Source organism: Cinclus cinclus, chromosome 14 (genome assembly GCF_963662255.1).
Source record: "Cinclus cinclus chromosome 14, bCinCin1.1, whole genome shotgun sequence".
In the NCBI taxonomy this organism is placed as follows: Eukaryota; Metazoa; Chordata; class Aves; order Passeriformes; family Cinclidae; genus Cinclus; species Cinclus cinclus.
In genome coordinates this window covers 7,831,193-7,849,482 of record NC_085059.1, presented here as the reverse complement: position 1 = coordinate 7,849,482, position 18,290 = coordinate 7,831,193, and the positions used below count along the sequence as shown (strand labels likewise).

General features: G+C 38.8%; 1 protein-coding gene across 5 annotated transcripts in view; it reads left to right on the top strand.

Moving 5' to 3' along the window:
* TENM2 (teneurin transmembrane protein 2) overlaps positions 1–18,290 on the top strand; it is a 480,855-nt gene that overhangs the window by 25,416 nt on the left and 437,149 nt on the right. For all 5 annotated transcript variants that reach the window (XM_062502010.1, XM_062502009.1, XM_062502008.1 and 2 more), the window contains exon 2: positions 12,330–12,605. In XM_062502010.1, the coding sequence (XP_062357994.1) occupies positions 12,330–12,605 (276 nt within the window). The remainder of the gene's footprint in view (positions 1–12,329; positions 12,606–18,290) is intronic.

Below are 18,290 nucleotides of genomic sequence, written 5' to 3'. Positions count from 1 at the left end.
GGTATCTCAAAGATGGCTTTTATTTCAATCTTGCTTATAGTTTCCATAGTTTCAAAATCTTTTACCAGCCAATCATATTTATAAGGTTCTCCTGTTTCATCTTCCCCAACACCAAGGCACAAGGGCTCACCTGTTCCTCCTGAAGCTTCACCAGGACACAGCTGTTCCTGCCTGGGTGGGGATGGAGCTCCTGCAGCCCAGGTTCATAGAGGGGCCCTGGGGATGAGCACAGGACTTTGTGTGCCTATGTCATTGTGTCCATGATAATGAGATAGACTGGACATCTTGGATTTGGCCTCCTGTAACAGGGTTGGATGCTGGGGCTTTGGAGTCAATCTTTGACACATGTCACAATTGTTAAGGTAGGTTTTAATGCAAAATAATACATTTGTGTAGTGTTCAACTTTCCTGGAGCTGTCTATCAGAAAGTTCTGAAGTGGATTTCTTTAAAGACTCCCTGTCTCCTGAGGAAAAGGGGATAAGGCAAGTGAGTCCCTGGACAGGATCTATGACTCATTATGTCAATCAAATTCCACTTCAGAGGGGAATAAAGAGATTTGTATCTCAAAGCTGTGCATAACGACTTCTTGGCTTTTCATTTCATATTTATGAGCGGTTTACTTTGAAGTGTTTATCAGGCAATACGCAGAAACATGAGAGAGCATTGCCTGAAACCATGTTCAAGTGTCTAATCTGTTAAATGCTTGCTGAGCAGGCTAGTTCATCAGTGCATGCAATGCAAAAAGGAGAGGAAAAAAATAAACTTTCTGGGGTTTTGAAGCAGAATCTTTATATTAACAATATAAAAAGGATTAATAATGCCAAGCATTTTGAAATAAATGTAATATATGAAACTTACAAAAGTTAGTTATGTTCTGTGTTAAGTAGATAAATAGTTCTTTGCTTGAAAGGAACCTTGACGGTACTTAATACCAAAACTATACAGTGCCACATCTGCTCTTAAGACAGGAGTATACAGTATCCACAGGATTCTCACTGCTAATTTTGAAGGCTTGAGGCATTCATGAGAGCAGACTGGTGTGGGTTTCTTTTTCCCCTCTGAAAAGGGCATTTCCTGATAACAGGAATGTTCAAAGCTGATTAAAAAAACCACAAAAAACGGTGGCATTAGTCTGCAACAGAAACAAGTTTTGAGCAGCATTATCCATTTTGCTATTTGTTGTGCCTGCAGTGGGACTCTGAAGAGGCAAGGATTGTTAAACAGGTCAAAAGTTAAACCCCATAATTTTAGGTGAAATGGAAATCAAATGACAATTTTTTTTTCTCATTTTCCTTTAGCTCCAGTGGGTTAGTTAGGAGAGCCCATATGCCTCATGGTGTTCATTTCCATTTCCTGTTCACAAGTTTTCTGCCACCAGTGCTCTCAAGTCAGGCTTTACTAATTCTGGCAGGATGTGACTGGTCCAGGGAACGGTGTGAGGTGGAGGCACAGCCACTGCAGCCCCAGCCTGCAAACCCCCCTGGCAGCTCTGATGTGCACGTGGGCAGGGCAGTGTTGACCTGGGTGAGCCTGTGCTCTGTGTGTTCTGTGCATGTTATCCTATATTTAATTTGGAAAACAACTTCACTGCCAAGCTCATCTTCAAACATGTTCTTACATATAAATAATATTAAGAAGGATCAACAGGAATATCACTAGTTTCGTGCTTGATTTTTACCAAAAAATATTTAAACTAAAGAAGTATCTTTTTCCCCTACAGAGAACATATTTGAATTTGAATGGCTTGATTTCTGGGTTCCTACTTTGGACTTCTTAAAGTTATCCCTAAAATAATTTAGATGACCATAGTTAATCTCAACTGTACACTTCTGGTTATTTTAGCTATAGATTTCTGCTGTGGCTTTCCAGGTCAGAAATCCTTGAAAACTTTGGGATTATTCACCCTTTTTTGGATGGAGGGTTCTCTCCTCAGGCTTTCCTGTTCAAGGATGAAATGGTTCTCTCCTTGATTCTATATCCATGCACATTGTTCACCAAATTCCCAGTTTAAAATTAATAACCAAACAAAAGAAACTGCAAAAAAGACCCCAAAGCCCTATAGAACTTGATTTGTGTTCTGTTTCCACACCAAAAGTAAATTGTAGAAGGACTTAAAACCAAGGGTAGTTTTGTGACATGTATGCCTGTTCACTGTTCTGAAGTCTTTAAAGAGATAACAAAAAAGAAAATAGAACAAGCAATGCCTTTGAGAACCACAAATCTGAAATTTAAATAGAGGTGCTGGCAAGCTTTAATATGCTCAGCCAAATCAGAGTTCATCAGTCTGAAAGTGATGGATAAATCTGAGTATCCAGAGCCTGTCATGGTGGCTTAAGCCACCTGAAGCCACCAGCCAGCTTAGCTCCTGTGCCCCATCACACCGGTAATTTAGAACACATTTTTTTCTGATAAGACAGTGACTGCAAGGCCACAGGCAAGAGACATCCAACAGCACCAGACAGTGCTGCTGTCAGTATTCACATCATGGGTGAAGAGTCTGGGAGGAGAATGGACAAGCTCTCATCCAAGGCATCCTGTAAGCAGCAGAGAGGAGGGGTGGGTTTTTTTCCCATTCCCAGTGCTATCCTTACATACTCTATACTCCCTTTCAAAGATTTTAGGTTCAGAGCTGCTTGTGAATCCCATATAACCAAAAGGGAATTATGTGAACTAACCTAAAATGCTTCTTTGCAAAATGTTGGTAGGCTGAAAAGTGTGAACTAGTGGGAGGATTAATGAATAATCCAATCTAATCTCCCTCTTGCTAAATCCAAGCAGTTCTATAATTGGAGTCCACAAACTTAAAAATAATAATGATGATGATGATGATGATAAATAAAAAAAAAATGTAATTGTATGTTGCCTAGGCATACTTGACATTTATCAGTGAAATGTGAATTTGTCATTTCACCTGATCTGCAAGGCACTTATGAAGCAAGTAAAGGCACTTAGCAATTGAGACTACCTGTGTGTTAAAAACAGTCAAATAACACAGCCTACACTGTAAGTCTCTTTCAAACAACTGAATTTTGGTCTGATTTTGTAGTATTTGCTCTATTATCTCTTTAAAAAATTGCCTCACAAAGATTTTGGGGTTAGGCTGAGAATTTGTGCAGAACTAAGTGACAGACAAGTGCAGTATTTTTTTAATTACAACTGGTTCTCATGCAGAGTATTTGATCTAGTAGGGGAAAATCATTATTTTTAAAGTCAGTTTGTGGAAATCAGGGTGAACATTTTTCCATAAACAAAATATTATTGACAAAATTGTTGTTCTGATTGAGATATCTTGATAATTCCTCTTCAGAAAATTGCACACTGCCACCAGTTAAACATAATGCAGAGTGATGGTAGGAGCTTGACTCACTCTTTGGCACACTTGCATGTCCCTCGGTTATAAACCAATAAAGTCAGTGCTGGCAGTCCTTCAGAAGTGAGAGGGAAGGGACAACAGAAGTGCAACAACTGGCCCTGTTGTTCCAGTGGAGTTTCGTAGAACAGAGATGGAGTTTCAAACAGCAGAAAGTTTGAAACAGAATCTATAACCTGTTTATTGGCACATAATGCTAATCTTCTCTGTTCATTGAAGAAGGGAAAAGAGTCTAAATTAAAACACTGTTACTGAAATTTTAAACCACTGAAACAGAGGGAAGTGTAGATGAAATAGAGAAGCAGTTTATGTTAGGCAAGGAGTTGTGGTGCTGAGGTGGGAAGAGAGCCTTGGAACAGCCCGTGCCTGCCAGCACCACTGCTGAGTGCAACAGGCTGAAATCTTGATGTTCAACGTGGGCACACAGGGACCAGGAAAACAAAATCAAAGAGCAGCGTGTTGTGACTGCATGGAAAACACTGCAAGGTAGGGAAGGAAAAGAGGTGCACGGGAGGAGATCATAGTTCTTCCTCCACAGCTCCTCCGATGCCTGGCACGAGCAGTGAGCTCCAGCAATGGAGCTGGTGGCTCTGCAGTGCTCTTGCTGTAGCCCTGCAGCTGCTGGATGTGCCAGGTCACTGCCTTTGCATGCTTGGGATTGTACGTGCAGTGTGCAAACAGCAGTCATTGCTGGAAGGAAAGAATCCCTGGGTTAAAGGCGTGTGCTTTGTCTGTAGCAAAGTTCAGGACCAGTAATCATCTGGATTAGTGCCGACAGATCCGTTCATAATACAACTCACTGGCCAATGAAAATAGCTAATTATTTAGTTAGGACTAAAAGTTAAAAGCTGAAGGCAGGTTATAATTCAGTCAAATAAATACAGATGTTTCCTCATCTTCTCCTAGAATGAAGACTATTGGTGACTAAAAGGAAGTAGGGTTGTTTGTAGGTGAACTTCTCAAAAAGCTTCACCTGCTTCCCTAGATACCTATTTATAAGATATTTAACTTCTAGTCCAAAATTATAGTGCTCAAATGATTTTAATTTCATTATTCTCCAAGTTTGGCAAGAAGTTTATGTGAATTTTTTATGTGACATTTTCAATTGATGCAATTCTCAGTTTAAAATATTTGACTTTTTTTTTTTTTTTTTTTTTTTGGGAACCTGTTCATTTTAGGTGAATTATTTTCTCAGTCCTCAAAGCCATACATATTGATGGTGCTCCTAGTAAAATTAGAAATGCAGAGTTAAAGCTGACATCTCTATCATTTCTGAAACCTATAAGGAGCAACATCATTCAGAATATAAACACCAGTTCTCAGCTGAATAATGGTTTAAACTTTTTATTCTACTGTACAGGTTACAATTTACATTACCATTATTTCTAAGTGACATGGTATTTACAGTGAAGAAGCACCTTGTGACTAAAGAGCTGACAGCTGCTAGTGCTCAGAAATCTTTATATGTGCCTGGGGACCTTCATAAAATATAGAGTATCTGTGTTCCTAGCTTGTGAAGCAAGGTATAGAGAAACAATTAAGGTTTTTTTCTGTGTTGACAGCTGATTCAGGTATTTTTAGAATTCCCAATTAACCAGTTATGGAAGTATGAAAGCTTATTACCAGTGACTTCTGCTGTTATTTAAGAGCACAGTTTATTTATCCACTCATGAACAGTGGTTTGTTTTTTGTCACTTTTTGAATCTTGATTTAAGAATATAAAAATAAGAAAAAGGTTTTTCATTAATTCAGCAAAGTATCAACAGCACATTTATCCACTGGTTGTTTACTACAAATTTTCATAGAGTTATTTTTCTTAATAATTGAACTCAGTTTAGTGTAGCAGTGAAGATAAACAGCCATAAAGTGAGTTTATCCAAAAAGTACTTTATATGTGTGTGTATCTATAGCAAGAGAGCGAGAGAGTCAACTGGAAACCAAGAACTCACTGTCCTTTTCTGACATAATTGAAAATACTTTAACAACACGAGACCTAAATCTTCTGAGCTAGACTAGAATGAAAATATATATATTTTTTTTTTGCTGGTGAAAAATGATTTTAAATTCTGTGGGACCATTTTACTACTTTGTGCCAAACGAGCCTAGGTGTGCATTGCAAACATGCATAGTCAATACAGACAGGAAATGGTAGCTCTCCTCTGTTGGGACTGCACTTCATTCTTTCCTTACACTGTCTTTAAAACTGACTACTCTTCCAACTTTGCATTTTCCATGGAGTTGCAGTTGTTATTCCTTCATAGGAAAATACTGTGTGTGACAGGAGATAGTATCATGTTTTGAGCAGGTTGGTTAACATACAAAAGCAACTTGAAAATAATTCTTTCTTTGCTCTTTATACTAGCTATCACTTCAAGTACACAGAAATTTGTAATCTCTTCTTCTTTTTCTGTGATGGATTTTATTTAGAAATTCGCTATCTCGTAAAAGGAAACAGGCATTTAATAAAAGTATTCCACATTTTCAGCCGTTTTGGGCTGGGAATATAAAATATGCACTCTAATGCTTTTTCATAAAATTCTATTAAAAAATCCATCAAACAAACAAAAACCCCCAAACACCACCTCCAAAACCCACTATTACTTTGATGGTGTTTGGACCTGGGGAGTTTACGAGAACTTCATGATTTGCCATGAGGCTTCACATTCTGTTCTTTCTCTGCTGCTTGCAAAGGAAAAAGTAACAGGAACTGAATGTTAGCTTCATGGGGTTGGTTTGTTTGGAGACTGGACAGTGAATATCTGACTGGTTCTAAGATGGATGCTGGAGAAAATCCCTCATGTTGCCTTCAGTGACTGTTGTGTTGGTTAAACCAAGGTATCCCCATGCTTTGAATGGGAGATTCCAAGTCTGGGAGTGTTTCCCCTCCATTTGTCTGTGCATCTCTGCTGGAATACAGCAGCTGTACTGGAGTGTACTGGAGCTGTACTGAGTGCAGAAGGGCTGGAAGCTCTCAGGTGTGCCCAGGAGCTGCTGCTGGCCTGTGAGGTCAGCTCTGAGCAGGGCTTTCCCAGTGTTCTGTTGCCAGACAATCATTGGGGAGGCTCAGCTTGGAATTTTCTTTTTGCTGGCGCTTCATTAGCGAGGAGGAGGAGGAGGAGAAGTGCACCCAGGGAGAGCACAGAAGGGTGAAGTGCAGAGGAAAGCAGAGCAATCGCTTACAGAATTGCATACATCTGTCTCCTTCAGGTTTGAGTATGGACAATTGGTAGGAATAACACTTCCCTATATAATAAATGAAGCTGTACTCTTTTTACCATTCCTCTGAGCTTGGAAAGGTTGGAAAGATTGCCTAAGAAAGTAAAGTGTTGGCCTGAAGATTTGCATTTCAATGTGGGCTGTGTGGGGTAGATAATAGTTATGTTTGCTGCCTAGCTCCATCCTCTTGTCTTCTCAAATATGATTTTGTCTTTAATCAACAATCAGCACTTGAGGAGAAAGCCATAAATGTATACTTTTCCCAAAGCCAGCATATAATCAAAATCAGGTTCATCCCCATAAGGTGATGCCAGAAATATAGCTGGTTGGACGGAGTGGAAAAGACCCTGAATCTGTGTAAGAACTGCTAGCAATAGCTGAACCCTCACAGCCCCATACCAGCTGCAGTGAAGAAAATGAACTCTATCCCAGCAGAAAGCAGCCCAGCATGGGCATCTCAGAGTCAGAAAGGAGCAAGGCAGATTATAAAAGACTATTAAAAATTATTCTGTCACTGATGGAAGAAGCTAGGAAATTAGCTTTGCATTCAAACCACGCATTGCAACATGCACAAACAGTTCTGTATGCTGTTTCTAGTCAGTTCACTGCAGAAGGGACCAAAGCAGACTGAATTTATAATGAATTGAGCAAAATTAAAATCAGAGATTTTTAAAAGGAGAGAGACCTCTTCCAGAGATTGGACCTAAATTGTGGTACTCCTGCCAGCAAAATCATTATAGCTCTGAACATAACAAAAGCTTGAGAAAGGATGGAATGTCTCAGATATATTTTTGTTCTTTTTACTTTCTATAATTGATTGTAGTAGCAAAGACTGTGAGTGGTATTTATCCTTTTGATTTCAGACTTAGCCCAGTCTTGAACTTGATGTCATGTTGAAGGCAAATTTATCTTATCTGTGCATTACTAGTTGCAGAGATCTTCCTCTGAGGCATCTTGTAGCAATCACAGCTGGATTAGATTAATCTTCAGAAGGGCAATTCATGCAGTTTGTGATCACCCAAATGAGACCTCTGCCTAGGGGTTAGGTGAAAGTAAACTTTGCTTAAATGGTGATGCTTTCTAGGCTTAGCAGGGATAATGAGTACAGTAGTACATCACTGAATTCAACACACTGTTAGTAAGTGTTTATATCCTAAATAACTGAAACAGTAAATTTCTGTACAACGAAGTGCACTAAAGAGATAATAGAAGTAATGTCCTCATTTAAAGGAAAACATCTATTCTGTTGAGAGACTGTTCACAGCATGTGGATTATGGGCAATGATGAGTAAGTACATAACACTATATTACACTGCTAAACTAGAATACTGCTGGTCTTTTTTTGTAGGAGAGATTATGTACACCTTAAGGGAGCAGCTGGGTTTAACTGCCTTCCTTTAATGAAAATCATCTAGTGGTTTCTGCAGGAGGGGATGAAGGGACAGAGGATGGAGACTGCTAAGCTCTGTTTCATGTGAAAAAGCAAAACCTTGTGACTTTCTATTTTTGGTGCTGTGTTCTTCAAGGGAAAGAAGTTTCTTATCCACCAGTAAGGATCTGACATTATCTCTTTTCTCTTAGTGTCACCAGCAAGGTAGTAGATGTTACAAGAATCTGAAAGAAAGCATTCCGTGTGCAGGAATGGATTGTGCCTGCGCCTATCAGTCCTGCTTTGCAAGTGACATTTCAGGGAGGGGCAGTTCAGCTCCTCTCAGCTCCCTGCAAGCCCCAGGTATAGGGAGCGGTGTCTCACTCTGTAAGAAGCCACTCTCGGCTGCCTGCATGCATGCAGAGCAGCCTGGCTTGTGGCCCAGTGTTGTGTCTGTGGGCTCACAGCAGAGCAGTCTGACTGGCCAGGGCATGGCAAGCAGTGGGACTGCTGCCCTGCTGCCTTCGCTTGTCCTCCACAAGGTCTTGCTATGCCTGAGCTCCCAGCATCTCTTAGAGCTGTAAGGCTGATAGCCCTTAAAGGAAACACTAAACCTTAGCCCCAGGCCAGGCTGTGCCTCTGTTTCCCCTCTCCAGTTCTTAAGTGCTGTAGTTTGTGCTGGCACTGGGGCAGGGAGGGCTGAGTTGCTCTTGCTGAACTTTGTCATCAGGATTCCAGATGGAGTATTCTGGTGGGCTGAATGGATACAAAATGACTTGGGTATTTTTCCATCTTTTGAGACTATGCTTCATCTGCAAAGTAATAGTAGGGCACCCAGGGGAGGGCCAGGATGGGGCAGGGTTTGAGGGAAGCCATGTGAGGAGCTGCTGAGGGCGCTTGGTCTGTACAACTGGAGGAGAATAAGAAGACACCTCATTCCACATACAGCTGGGTACAGAAGGTCCTCTTTCTTGTGAGGGGAAGAGGAGGGGTAGACATTGATCTCTTCTCTGTGGTGACCCGTGACAGGACCCGAGGGAGTGGCCTGAAATTGTGTCAGGGGAGGTTTAGGCTGGCTATTAGAAATTCTAAGAGTCTTCACCCAGAGCATGGTTGGGCACAAGAGCAGGGTCCTCAGGGAAGAGGTGACAGAGTTTAAGAGGTGCTTGGACAATGCTCCCAGGCACAGGCTGTGCTGGTTGGGCTGTCCTGTGCAGGGTCAGCACTCGGACTTTCCCTTCCATCTCAGCTTATTCTGTGAATTACTGGACAAATTATTTCTGTGCGTCCAGATTTTATTTATCCTCTATGTGAATGTGCAAGGGTGGTCTACTGATGGCATTAGTACCTTAATGTGCAATAATGGCTCAGTAAATGAGGGAATAATATGTTAGTGGAAGCAGTTCATATGTCATTCAGGGCCTGTGGGTTTCATTTTAGGAAAACAAGGCATGTAGGAGAACATGGTCTAGAATAAGAAAAGGACTAGATAATATAATTGTAGTATTTCCATCTTCCTTTCCTCAGATTTTACAGTAAATTAAGGGCTTTGAAGATATCAGGAATTATAGAGATACATTTCTATATTTTTGGATGTAAAATACATATCTGAAAACCTCTTATATATGTATATCTATCTCTACATGTGTGTGTGTGTGTAGATGTGAAAAAACAATTATCCAAGGACAAAGTATTCTGCCATTCTGCCAAAGTATGCTGCATTACAAAAAAGTCTCAAATAATGTTTTGCAGAAGCAAATGCCAAAAGTTAGTATATAAAACTAATTTAAAATCTACCAGCGAAGAACATGTCTTTACTAGACAGGGAAATTTCTAGAATATTTCATGTCTACCATCAGGTCATGAGACTGTAAAGGGATTTCTGAGAAGCAGCATAGAAAATCCTTTCCCAGAGGTTCAGGAGCAGATTCCATTTGTGCTCATAATGTGATCCACTTCTCAGTTTTTTTAAAATTTGGTCAGTTACTGGAAAATGCCAAGTTCCCAGATAATAAAACTCAAATGGGTGAATGAGTTTTGTGAACTGTGTATTTCAGTGCCTATACCATTTTCCTCAGACAAAGTGAGAGCATGATGCTAATCAAAATTATATCATCTGGGCTTGGCAAGGGCTGTTAAAATCCACAGAATATCATCAAAATGTTTTGCTGTGTATGTACAGCAGCTTAATTAAGCTAAAATATTCATAATTTGTGTGTATTTGTAGACATGCTACCAGCAAACTAGAAAATTTGAAAAACTTCATTTTCATGATGAGTTTTGTAATTTTAATGTGTATCTAATGCCAACATGTACTCTACATGTACCCATTCTGGGGTGGGCTACTATGGCCTACTGTGATTCAGTTCAGTCCATTTTTTATATTCATTTTAGTTTGATTTTGACCTTTTTATTATTAAGTCTAACCTTAGTTTGCTAATATGGCTGAAGCAAAATCCTAATTAATCAAACTGTTTTTGTTAAATGTCTTCTACTGAAATTGCATATGATTAAAGTTTGCATTTTCCTTTAAAGTAGCTTTAGCTGTCATGCTAGAACTCTTCACTTATTACAAAAATAATAATTGAAAAAAACAAGCAAAAGATCTCTAGACTGAAGTGCACCTGAAAAACTCATTTTTAGGATTGTTGAGTTCCCTGCTTTTGACAAAACCACTAAATTTCTGATTACTGCATTAAATATTAGAAGGCAGGTATATTATGCTCCTAACTAGGAGGGTTTGGGTTGATTTGGTGTTGATGAAAGCGAGCTGGCTTTTTTAATGTCAGCCTTTTTATATCCTTTTTACACATTGTCACTAAATGCTCCATTCCTTGAGCAGCATCATCTGGTTGGAATTCTTCACCTGGCGCTGTGGCCCCAGTGTCACTGCGGGGCTGTGACTGTCACTGTTTGACCTTGGGGTGACAGAGCCACACACGAGCCTGGTCACTGCTGGCTGAGGACATAGGTCAGCATTCCAGAAGAAATCCATCTCCTTTCTTTAACTGATGAGCCTCAGGAATAAATTTAAACTGGGCCCCAGTTTTACATTTTGCATGTAAGCATACACCCCTTATCCAAAATGTGCTTTGGCAGCTAGATAGGAGACTGGAGAGAGCTGATACAGGAGGGGGAACCAGATAGATTGAAAGCTCTATGAGCTTTCCTGGCTGATCGGATAAATAAGTTCTAATACTTAAAAAAAATCTAATTACTTTCTTTATTAATAGAAGACATTTGTGTGTTTTATTTAGTGTATGAACTTCCATTGTTTAGCTTCATTCTGACAAAAATATAAAGGAAAAGGAGAAAATAGAAACTGATTTTGAACAAAATAAAACTACTGTTTTAGAAACACAGACCACAGATCTGGTTTCCCTGTGAATTAAGAAATTAGTTAAATAATTGGCAGTTGTATTGCCAGCAATTTCAGTCTGGTTTTTGTTTTTTTAGCCCAATGTAATGATGCTCAAATTACTTTACTTTTCAAAATCCTTGAAAGCCTTAGAGACCAGTGAATATTTCCCTTTATTTTTTTACTTCCCTGTTCATTACTGTAGGAAACAAGTGCATAAGCAGAAATCAGGAAGCAAATCTGGACATTCTGAGGACCTTGGGGGACTCTGTGTGCTTTAAAAATATATAAGATTTTGTCCACTGAGTTGTTATTTACTGCTACAGGTCACATGTTTTGACATTGTCTCAGAAAGTTTTGCCTTTAAACCAAATGACCTCCTGATTTTGGTATCCATGCATTCTTTCTTTTGGAATATGGGGGGAAATGAAAACAGTTACAATGTAAGGTCTATCTTGGTTTCTTTAGCAGATATTAAATTACCAGTTGCACCAAATGTAAATATAAAATCGGTGATAAAATTCCATGTTACCTCACTGATGCATTTGTATCCTTTAGCTATCTCTGTGAAAGACTAGTGTATGTGAAAATGTGCTTCATTAAAAAAAAAAAATCTCTTTTTTGAGTTATCAAATGCATAACTTCAAAGCTCATGTTCTGTCCTACAAATACAAGGTTACCTACATGCTAAAGCAGGTTGTATCATTGGCACTGTACATGAGGTATATGTTAATCACACACCTAAGTGATTAATTAATTATTTGGGGTGAAAAGAGTAGCCTAAAATTTAGAGACCTTTCCTACCTTCGTTTTGGATATTTCATCCATTTTAGATACATTCAATATTTTTCAAGGTTAAGTCTTGCTAGACAAGTGCACCAGAGATTTCTCTAAGTGATTCATCGGTATAGAGCAGAACCGAGCAAAATTTGAAAAGGTCTGATATTTTCAAGCTGAAAATAAATCCCCTAGCTTTTTAAACTACTTAATTATTCTTTTCTTGTTGTCCTTCTAGGAACAAACTTCACCCTTGCAGAGCTAGGGATCTGCGAGCCCTCTCCCCACCGGAGCGGGTACTGCTCGGACATGGGGATTCTGCACCAGGGCTATTCCCTGAGCACGGGCTCGGACGCCGACTCGGACACGGAGGGAGGGATGTCCCCAGAGCACGCCATCAGGCTGTGGGGCAGAGGCATCAAATCCAGGAGGAGCTCCGGCCTGTCGAGCCGTGAGAACTCGGCTCTCACGCTCACCGACTCCGACAACGACAACAAGTCAGATGAGGAAAATGGTAGGTCAGGTCTTTTCCTTCAGTGCATTCCTAACCTACCTGTGTGAGAGCCTGAGCATACTTAAAAATACACCAGTCTGCTTTTAAAGGGGAAGTTTGCACTTTCTCACTTCGACTAAAGCTGGTTTTTAACATGTCTTGAGTATTTTTTAGCATCGCTTTCAGGAAGCTATTATATGTGCATTATATGATAGATATTATGTTTGGTCTTACAATTTACTTTTCATGCCATAATCTGTCACAGAAGTTTGTGCTCCGAGTATCTTAAATGAAACTGAATGATGAGAAGCAGAAGGAAATTTCCAAAGAGAAATAGTTTTTATATGTGATTTTTATACACAGCTTCAACTAATTTTAATAATCCACAATGTGCTGGTAGTTGTAACAACGATGCTAATTTGCAACAATCAGATTTAATTTTATGTATTTTTCCATGGTGTTGAAGTTGCAAGAAACAATTCTTTTGCTCTTTTATTACTGATATTGGGGGGCTTTTAGAAAACTGAGGCAGAACACTTGTGTTTAGTGTAGTTTAAGGTCACAGAAATGAGACTTTGGGCATAGCACCAATCACTTGTGACCAAGCAGCCTGGCAGTGGTAGAGTCTGAGTGTCCTGTGTTCAGCACTGTCCTCTCAGGTGCACATACCCAGAATCAGGTTCTCCATGTGCATCACCCCAAAGTTCTTAGCTGGGGAATTTTCTGCACTCACATAGTTTAAACAGAACTCAAGATGGAAAACAGTAAAAAAGGATTTGCAGGAATTTTTCCTCCATCCCGTAGGGTGATGAAAGTGCAAATTCAGCTTAATTAAAATAGAAATGAAGGGGTTTAGATCTTATCATTCTGTGGATGTGAAGAGGAAACTCCCTAACATCATCAACCTTCAGAGCAACTGTTCCAGCTCATGAGACCAGCTCTCTGCTAAGCAGGTTGAGATAATACTCTGTTTGCTACGTGTTGAGTGTCTCTCACAAGAGGATTTTTGTAGGTTTTTATTTTGGGCTCCTCCCTGTACTCACTGGCAGTTGTCTTAGTTTCAGCAAAACGGGTGTGCCAGGCTCTGGAAACACGAGCAAGTGCTTGTCAAAGCAAACAGGGCAGAATTACAGTTTACATGTTGATAGAAAGAAGTTCAGCAAAGTGCAATTGATTTTGTTTGTAACAGCAGTCTTTTTTGGTTGATTTAAATTGAATCATCAAGTAATATATCCTCTCCATAGACATAGCAGGATACATTTCTTCATCAAAACTAAGGAGGGAATGTGCATTTACTAATAATGGTTTGTACAAGGAAGCCCATGTTTTAAAAAGAATCAGTGACTGGTTAATTGATTTTTCCTTTTAATAATACCATTCATAGAAAATATGACAACTTCCATTGATTTTAATACAATTTTGTTAAGGCTTCTGAGTGTAATTTCAAATAAAAAACCTGACTAATAGAATTCTGGCATTGTGGAATGATTGGGCTTCAGTGTCATAGCAGAAATTTGCTTTTGTGCACGTGGTTGTCTCCATTTCAGCAGCAGAAGTGTGTCACAGCTTTTGTCTAAGAAAACATAATCTCAGCACCCGCTTTTATGCACACTGGCACAGACTGATAAAAGAATGAGTCTGTTCACTTGTTTTAAATTTTCCTCCCCATAATAAGTGAATTCTTATGTAATTGGGAATACCGTGCAGTTAATCAATTTTTCGTGTTTCTAACAATGGTATTAATAGGAGAAAGAACAACATGATCCAACAGAAAGCAAGTAATAAACCAGTATGTGGAATTCTTTTTGGGTTTCTGTAAGAAAGGTTTCTGTGTGTTTGGTTGTTTTAAAATCACACAAGTATGAAGCAACTGTTGTGTACACAGAGGTGTTAACTTCAGTAAACTTTTTAGCCTTACTCTCTCACAAATCCTGGTTAGCTCAAAAATCAATGCTTCTTCACATCACTGATTTTATGAAGTTTTGGGATACATTATCATATAGATTGACAGTTGCCCCACTGGTTCAGCACCACAGTGTGGACACTTACAAAACCATCATTAATTTCTCACACTTGTGCCCAGCAGTGGTGTTTCCTACATAATAAACACTGTGTCCTTCAAAAGCAGATCAATAACCTGCTAGGTGTTCATCTTGAGAGGAAGTAACAAGAATCCATATTTCAAGAGAAATTTGTACTCTGATAAGGTTTCATATTTGCAGGATACCAGTATAAAGCAAGGCATTACTTGGTATGAGACTTTACCATTTTTGCCTAGCAATATTAGAAGGAGCTCATGATGCTTGCACCTCTGAATTTATTGAAAGTACTGTTTAAGCTTTTTCCCTGATACATCTCAAGTGTTATGAAAGAGTAGTTCAGCTTTAAAAGATATTTTTTTTAAATATTGAGATGCTATCACAATTTAAACTTAAAAAAAAACCCCTGAACGAGCAAACCATACCTCTCGCAATTTTCTTGTATCAATAAATGTATTTTGTCATTTTGTCATTGCCAAGTAGCAGGGAGGAAGCCTAATTTCTAAAAATTGCTCCCATTCAAATCCATTCACAAAGCTTGTGACCATTTTCTGCACTTGTAGATTTAGTATGATTTAATTTTATTGTAAACCAGAATGCTGTGAACCTTGAAATATTAGCAGGCTTGGAATGCTTACAGACAAATTGAAATAATGGAAACTCATCAAGTTCCATATTTTACTTGGTACACTGAAATTCTTCCTAATAAAACACCTTACTGATATTTTAAAAACACTTATATTCTTAGAAGTCTGATTAGACTCAAAATTCTTACAGTATATTGTCCTTTATGCTGCTATCTAGATGTGGCCATCTCTTCTTTAGACAGATCAATTCTGAATTTGTAACAAATCTGTCATTTGATTGTTACTCAGTGTGATGTACTGGGTTGTGAGATTTAAGTATTTCTTTTTTTTTTTTAATGCATACAAGTTTGAAAGGCCAGTTAGAAATACGGATCACCTCTGATATCATGTGCCAGCTTTGGAGAGAGAATCACCTGTGGGGACACAAGGTGTGAGCTATAGGGGATACAGCACTGTTCCTGAATGCTTATTTTTTCTTTGATTAAATCTTGTAACTATTTATTCTGAAACATCATGACAAAGTTTTCAAAAGGATTTTTTTTTTCCATCAGGTTCCATGTTCTTTTCTAAGCCTACAGTATTTCTATTTCCAGAGTAAAGTTTGGAGGCTGGTTGTGTTTAGGTAGTGACCTTGAAGTAGCTACTCTTTCAGGGTTGGTTTCTTCTGTCCTTTTTTTTTTTTAAAGTTGAACTGAAAGTTATGTTCTTCTGAAAAATATAAAACATTGTAAAATAAGGTAAATTTCAGTTTAAGAATCCATGAAAACAGAATGATCATAATTAAGGAGCATTTATGTATAGAATCTTTTTTGCAACAGATCTGCAATTTTCTCTTTTCCTGGGTTCACTGTTTTTGAATGACCAGTTACAAGCTGTTAGGAAAGCAGTGAAATTCAAGTGACATAAGGCAGATGGGAGTGAAAAGCTGAATAGACCAGTAACAGAGAAAAGATAATCTTAGATAGAGGAAGGGAGAATGGAAAAGTAGGATGGGAAGCTCTGGGCAAATCTTGGTTTGGGTGCTGAAATGAACTCATTGGCTCAAAGTGAACCCAGAAGGAAGGCTGTTGGTTTGATGTGGATCTAGATCCTGGAAATCCTCCTGTTGTGAAAGAGAAAATTTAGAAATGGTGTTGGTGACTTTTTTTTTTTTTTGGTAGAAGGTTGTTCCCTTGACACTTTTTCTGCTGGTACCATTATTGTATATAATGGATAGATAATGTCACTGATAGAATGGGACATAACATAAAATGTTTATAATGAGATTTCTATTCTGATATTATAATAGCACACACTTGAGATGTTTCTGTTTTATGTTTGTGTGCCAGTAAAGGAAAAAAAAAAAAAAAGAGAGGAAGAGAATTTCCAGGACTGAAGCCATGTTATTAAAATAATGTCAGACCAAAAAAAAATATTAGCGAGGCATACTTTTATCTTACTAGCTGTAATTCTGAACTGAACAGCAAGACAAGAATGCATGGGGAGGAATAAAGCAATCCCAAACTTCAGCAGAACAAGGGAGAATTCAAGGTCGTGCTGTGGTAGTCTGGGCACGTTTTAAAGAAATGCACCACAAAACACAGTGGTTGTGGCAGCTCTTTGTAGATAATGCCTATGAGAAGGAAATTGAGAACCATTTCTGTGTTGACAGCCCAGCTTGGGAGGTGTGGGAAAGTGGTGCTTTATTAGAATGAGCCTGGGGAGTCCTGACAGGGAATCCTGTAGGGCCTCTACTTTCACCTTCCTGGAGAAAATCTTCCTTTCCTCACTGACTCCAGCTTCAGGTGTGACAATTCAAGTCAGGTAGAAGGGTGCTGTGGGAAGCTGCAGTGGTATTTTCAGGTTCAATATCCATCAGTGTTTGCTATTTTAGTCATACTGGTGGCAATGACTTTTATTATTTTTTCCATGTTGCTTTGGTGGTGCTTTTTATTGTAGTAATTACAAGTTGAGTATCAGACAATATCTTATGTGCATATCACTTACTAAACAAAGGAGTGCCATGAATGAAGAAAATAAAGTTGGAAAAGTTATAAGGCAAAATATGAAAAACTGTATTTTTGCTGTACTTCTGATTGAATCTTATGAAAAATTAGATAAATTATATTTTTCTTTTTTTTTTCCCTACTGTGAAGTTTTCAATGGTGATTTCCTACAGTAACTTCTCAAATGCATATGTAAATCTTAAAACCAAAACAAAACCCCTTGTCATAATTCAAACTGACCTCACAGTTTATTATTGTTTCAATTTTATGAGCAGTATAATCTGAGCTTTTCCTGGGACGTTGAAGAAAGCTTGGAATCACAATAGAAAAGGAAAGATGTTATTGCACCAGAGGAGTTTACAAAAAGGCATCAGACAGATGACAGCCAAGGAGTTTATTTTCTTACTTTTACTGTTGTAAATTTGACATGTTGCTATCAATATTTCATTTTCAAATTTTTTTTCAGCTTTCTATTTCACACTTCATATTTTGCAGGAAAGATTAGCAACACTGTGGTTCTGCTCTTGAGACTATTTTGGGTTTGTTGTATGCATGCTAATGTCTCTGAGTTGTAAGGGAGTAGAAAGTAAAAGCTTTTTATGTTGTTGGTCCCAGAATTCTGTTTGAGTTAAACAAGTGGGAGATTAGGATAGCTTGCTATAAGTCCCCCACCAAGAAATATTCACTTCTACCAACAGGAAATACTTTCCTTGATAGAAGGGAAAGTTTAAACTGTGGGGATGCAGTTGGAGCAGATTGGTGTCATCGTCAACTGTGTGTGTGTGGGAAACATAATATGACCTCAGGATTTTGGGATAGAATATTGATATTTTGGGCACAAGGAGCAGCAGGGAAGGTGCAGACTTGCTCTGCATGTCACAATGGAGTGCTGGTTTCTGCAGGGAGAGCTGTCTGGGAATGTTGTGCCTGTTTCTCTCCCAGAGCGACCCAGGTAGCTTGGAAACAACAGGAGGAGCCGATGGGAGAGAGGAGAGAGGAAGAGCTGTCACAGTTGTGCGGTTCGTAGCTGAGAAAGTGGCCAGATGGTCCCAGGGAAATGATGGGATTTAAATGAAATGTCATACACTCAGAAAA